Source organism: Etheostoma spectabile, chromosome 18, assembly GCF_008692095.1.
Source record: "Etheostoma spectabile isolate EspeVRDwgs_2016 chromosome 18, UIUC_Espe_1.0, whole genome shotgun sequence".
NCBI classification, from domain to species: domain Eukaryota; kingdom Metazoa; phylum Chordata; class Actinopteri; order Perciformes; family Percidae; genus Etheostoma; species Etheostoma spectabile.
The window spans coordinates 2110876-2116787 of record NC_045750.1 but is presented as its reverse complement, the minus strand read 5'-3'; the positions used below and the strand labels follow the sequence as shown (position 1 = coordinate 2116787).

At 39.6% G+C, this 5912-nt stretch overlaps 1 protein-coding gene across 6 annotated transcripts in view; it reads left to right on the top strand.

The window, feature by feature from the left end:
• The window catches only part of msraa (methionine sulfoxide reductase Aa), a 52766-nt gene extending 48217 nt beyond the window's left edge, over nucleotides 1-4549 (top strand). For all 6 annotated transcript variants that reach the window (XM_032542617.1, XM_032542621.1, XM_032542618.1 and 3 more), the window contains one exon: nucleotides 3798-4549. In XM_032542617.1, the coding sequence (XP_032398508.1) occupies nucleotides 3798-3968 (171 nt within the window). In that variant the 3' untranslated portion in view covers nucleotides 3969-4549. The remainder of the gene's footprint in view (nucleotides 1-3797) is intronic.
• Nucleotides 4550-5912: the final 1363 nt, after the last annotated feature.

Genomic DNA, 5912 nt, shown 5'->3' with positions numbered 1-5912 from the left:
AGATAGTGCATTATGGCTGAAGGAGGTTTTTCTGAAAGGAACCTCACGGTCCCTGTTTACAACAACTCTTGATAGTCTTAGCTATTAGCTATTAGATTAGCTTTGTAGCAACTCATTTGGATATTTTTATTTATTTTATTTTTTACTGTTTATTGATCCCCAGTGGGGGAAATTACAATGTACACTCTGTTTTGTTAGTAATCACTACGCACAGGCCTGAGAGACACACACATGTTCAGGACCTAGTGGGCGGCTTCTAGCTCACCCAGTAGGAGCATTCGCCCCATGTAGGCTGAGTCTTGCAATGGCCCGGGTTTGACCTGGACCTGCGGCCCCCCCCATCTCTCGCCCCCTTTCCTGTCTATCCACTGTCACTGATAAAGGGAAAAGCCCCCCAAAAAATCTGAAAAAGTCACACAGTGAAGCTTTAAAGCTTTCAGCAGCAGGGCTCTTTCCAGTCTTCATCATAAATTGCAGCTGCAGAGAGGAGAGTCCCATTCGGACCAACTGCCCCACCCTACTTACTCAAATTAAAATGTGGTGTCAGCACAGGAAGTGATGAATCAAACAGCAGGAAGCAACCACTCTGTCCATTAAAAAGCTAAAGATTTTTTTTTAATCTCTTTGGTATTTTGTGATCTAGTAACATCCCAGAGCCTCTGGCTTCGTTTGCTGACGTCGTCTTTAACAACTTCTGAGCGCCGACGTCAATGAAGTTAAGATGGTTTTCAAACAATTACCTCTCAATAACTATTAGACGCACCAATGTGTGAAATTACCCAGCACCGCTTTAAGTCTGATTGTTTCTTCCTACTAAAAATAAACCGATAACTTTTTAGTATTTCCGCCGGGGGTTTATTCCTCTCAGCCTGGAAGTGCATTCAAAACAAGGATTTATACCAATTAACGTTAAGCTTCTCTTCTAAATGATGCCATCACACTTTTTTCCACATTGACATTCTGCTTTTAAACTTTCTGTCTGTGTTGCACTGAATGGAAACATTTGTAAAGTCATTGGAAGTCATTTTTTAAGAAAAATATACAATAAACACTTTCAGTTATGGTTTGAAGATTGAAAACAGGAGTTGGCCTTTGAGGTTTGTCCTGTCAAACACAACTTGTTATATACTTTGTATAGTGTATACTTATGCCCCTGTATTTTAACATAGGGGGGTGTATAACTTTAGGCCCCTTTTTTAAAACATAGGGGGGTGTACTACTGATCCCCTGTATTTTAACATAGGGGGGTGTAACTTATGCCCTGTATTTTAACATAGGGGGTGTATACTTATGCCCCTGTATTTTACACAGAGGGGGTGTATACTTATGCCCCCTGTATTTTAACATAGGGGGGTGTATACTTATTATGCCCCTGTATTTTAACATGGGGGGTGTATACTTATGCCCCTGTATTTTAACATAGGGTGTGTATACTTATGCCCCTGTATTTTAACATAGGGGGGTGTATACTATGCCCCCTGTATTTTAACATAGGGGGTGGTAACTTATGCCCCTGTGTTTTAACATAGGGGTGTGTGTACTTATGCCCCTGTATTTTAAGGAAGAACATTTATTTATTTACAATACAGTATTCAATCCTTAAAAGGTTGGATTTTCCCAAAAAAATTGAATTAAGGCATTAAGATCATCTTCCAAAATATGTTTTTTTTTATTCCTTTTTTTAATCAACTTTAGCCTGGGTGTGTAGACATATTCTACTGTACCTGTGGCACAGTGAATCCTTAGGATTACCTGTATCTGTCTGTCTTAGTAAATGTAAATGTGCTGTATTTATATAGCGCTTTTCCAGTCTTAACAACTGCTCAAAGCGCTTTTACATCTACAGGAAACATTCACCATTCACACACATTCATACACTGTGGCCGGGGCTGCCGTACAAGGTGCCACCTGCTCATCAGATAAACACTCACACACATTCACACTCCGATGCCCAGCACCGGGGGCAACTCGTGGTTTAGTGTCTTGCCCAAGGACATTTCGACAATGACTGCAGGGGCGGGGATCGAACCACCAACCTTCCGATTGGCAGGCAACCGCTCTACCACTGAGCCACAGCCGCCCCGCTACGTTAGTGACTACTTTACCTATAGGCCGGTTAGCCTATCATTAGTTGTTTTACATAAATAGGCTGAGTTATATTTGCTAATTTTGTGTGGGATTCATGAGAAGACCTTATCACATTTGAGAAAAACCTTCATAAAATACCTGCTGGGCCCCCTGCAGTAACTTTGAGGACCCCTCCTCCTGGACCCCCTGTCGAAGATCTCTGGTGTAGTGCGTAATGTCTTTAGTTTTGCAGGTGGTTGCTCGTCAACACAACGAGAGCATTTCAGTAGCTCAACAACTGGCAGCAACCCTGCATTAGTATCAAGATAATTTTACTTAAATTGTGAATCAGTTTTAAGAATGAACATTTGTGTTCATTAGCGAGTCGACTCTGCTCCATAATCACAAGAAATGGAACATATAATTAGGCAGTGAATTATTGTGATTGTGATTATGTGATTGTAATGCAGCGGAATACACCAAATTAAATGAAGCGCCCAGTTATTAAATATTTAACCTGAATATTCAGCCAGTAAATGAAGCGTTGACATAAAACTTTAATCAAAGAAACATGGAACAACTCTTTGAGTCTTTGAGCTACAGACGTTCCTGTAAGGTACACTCATCATAACGTTTAAATGTTTTATTATTATGATTCAGGGCGGCCAACGGGGTAATTACCATAAACCAGGTGCAGTCGCTTTGTGGGATTTGGGTTGTGGGGGCTGTTGGGGTTTTTTTTTTGGGGGGGGGGAGAACAGCAGCTTCTTTAGATCTTTAGAGAAAAGGCTGAACATGTAAATGTCAAAACAAATTAAGCTCTTCCATCACTCGTAGTATGATCAAGATGAACATGCCTGAACACTTTCTAAAAACACCCCTCCAATAGGAATTTGTGTGTGTGTGTGTGTGTGTGTGTGTTGTGTGTGTGTGTGTGTGTGTGTGTGTGTGTGTTTTCATGCTTGCAGTCATCTCTTTGTCTTTTAATTTACCCACATGCCATCTGGGGAGTTATTTATATACAAGGAGGGAAGTGTCATTACCAACTCATTCTGCGTGTGTGTGGGGTGTGTGTGTGTGTGTGTGTGTGTGTGTGTGTGTGTGTGGTGTGTGTGGGTGTGTGGTGTGTCGTGTGCGTGTGCGTGTGCGTTGGTGTGGGGGTGGGTGTGTCTAATATGTTTTCCTAAGCATATTAGACACATTTTTTGATGAGATTTGTTCAGATGAAAAGTCAAGTGATTCTTGTGGAGAAATGTGTTTTAATGCCGACAAACAACACAAAAATATGGTACAAATAGTTCCAAGTGCATAAAAAATGTTGGTTATTGAAACAAAAAGCAGGATATCTGCATTAGTTTGTACACAATCCGTAACGTGAGGGCCAATCCATAATCCATAATGTGATGGCCAATCCATAATCCATAATGTAATGGCCAATCCATAATCCATAATGTAAGGGCCTTTCAAATAACCCACTACTTTTTAGGTTTCTAATTCCAGCATTGTAGATATAGATTAAATAGAACTTCATCATACACTATACTCTTTCTCTATTGTCCTTGACACATTCCTGCTATGTTGTTAGTGCAAAAACGGATTCCCACAGATATCACTAAAGCGTTAATGTCATCATCTCGCTATTCCTCCATTCTTTCTATTACGACTTCATTTGTTTAAGTCAGTTTACGTCATTATAAATCTATAAATGTTCCGTCTTTGTTGTCTTTCAGGTATTAACCGAGGAAGGTTTTGGAGCGATTACAACAGAAATAGCCGAAGCCAAGCCATTTTACTACGCCGAGGATTACCACCAGCAGTACCTGAGCAAAAACCCTAATGGCTACTGTGGTCTGGGCGGGACTGGAGTCGCCTGTCCAATAGGAATCAAGACCAAGGCCTAGCTAGCCAATGACAGCCAAGAACCATCACCTCCACCAAGGATGCAACAATGCTTTAAAATGCTTACATAATCAAAAGGCTTTGTGTTTTAAATACATAAACATAAGGTTTTTGGATGCATGAAGGAACAGGAAGTCCATTATTTAAACTATATACACCTGGGAAAATGATATCTGCATTTCTCAGAGTGGATGTAACCCAGTGACTCAGCACTTTGCTTTCAGTAAACATACCAGTGCCTCAAAATGTATGAAACTTACATGCATTGTAAACATGATGTAGCATGTTAATTTGGGAAAGTCTTAACACGAAATATATGCCTTGACACATGCAGTACTATTGCATATGTTAGATGTATGAAAGTATATATATTCAAATGAAATCTGGTGAAAAAAGTGGTAAATTCTCATCGTAAATTAATTCATAAAGGCATCAAATTTAGTCTATTTTAGTTTTTCATGCATGAAAGATTAGATTTTGTGTTGGTGACTGCTTTGAAATACAACTGCAGATCAAATTCATGTGTTTCTTATGCTCGGGGTACTTTAAGAAGTCTGTAGAGGAATTAAAGTTTCTGAAATCCCATTCCCGAGTGCTGTTGAAATCCATACACTACATACACACATTTGATAATAGATTAAGAAAGATCACAGTCAATGACTTCCAGGAATATACTATCGACTCACAGATCACTTAATGCAGTATGTAGGAGCCCTGACGTCATTTTCTCCACCTCTCACACACAAGAGGTGGAGAAAATGCCAACATGGCGGCTTAATGTCGGGTTTGCTAAGTCGCAGATCAAAAGATTCTCTCGTTGTTACCATAGCAACATGTATGCTTTAACCCGCGTGTTGTCTTCCCATCAACATTGAAAGTCAACACTTTTTTTTTTCTTCTTACATTTTGTCCCTTTTGTCAACACATTTTTCAGTTTTGTCACTTTTTTGACAAGAAAACTCTAACTTATTAACTTTAGTTTTACAGTTATTTTTGGAATTTATGGTCAATAAACCTCATTTATAGGAAATTATACCTAATGTTAGAGTTAGAAAAGCAGAAATTAGGAATTATTTAGACTAAAATTAAAGGAATGGATGTTGATGGATAATCACAGACTGGAATATGTCAACTTTTACTCAATACTATTTCAAAAACACTTCTATTTGTTTTTTCAAATGCTATAAAATTGAATAAGACCCAAAATTAATGAAAGTAGACATTTGTACTTGCCAAAGAGCGTTGGAATCAATCATGTTATTTTGGGGAATTAAAAACAACATTGATATAGGACAACATGAGGACAACATGAGGACAACATGAGGGTTAAACTATATATTATTTTTTCCTTTTTTCTGACTGAATTTACAGCAAACTAGGTCAACAGAAGATTTGTTGTATCATTAAAAAAATAATTAATATACTTGGGCCTGTTGTGTGTGTGTTGTGTTGTGTTGTGTGTGTGTTTGTGTGTGTGTTTGTGTGTGTGTTGTGTTGTGTGGTGTTGTGTTTCGGGGCAGGATTTTGGATGACCTCCTTCCTCTGATCTTTGCCTGAAGTAATGTTCCAGCCCGTGACTCATCTGTCATGGCTGTTAATCTGCATGCATGTTTTGTGTTTTTGTGCAGTATTTGTGTGTTTTGATGGTACACACACACACACACACACACACACACACACACACACACACACACACACACACAGCAGGAGGAGGCGAGGTTGTTTGGTGCCAGGCCCTCCAAAGCTTGGCATCAGCATCACAGAGTCGGAAAAACAGGCAAGAGAAGGAGAAAAGATGGGTGTCTTTGGAAATGGCGGAGCGCCATGTTGGATCTAACCGGGCTGGATCGGCTCCATGATGCTGACTGGAGGAACAGGACCTGACCAGCTTCACCAAGCCAAATCTGACCACTAATTTTGGAATTGAGCTGATGAAAAGCTGAGAA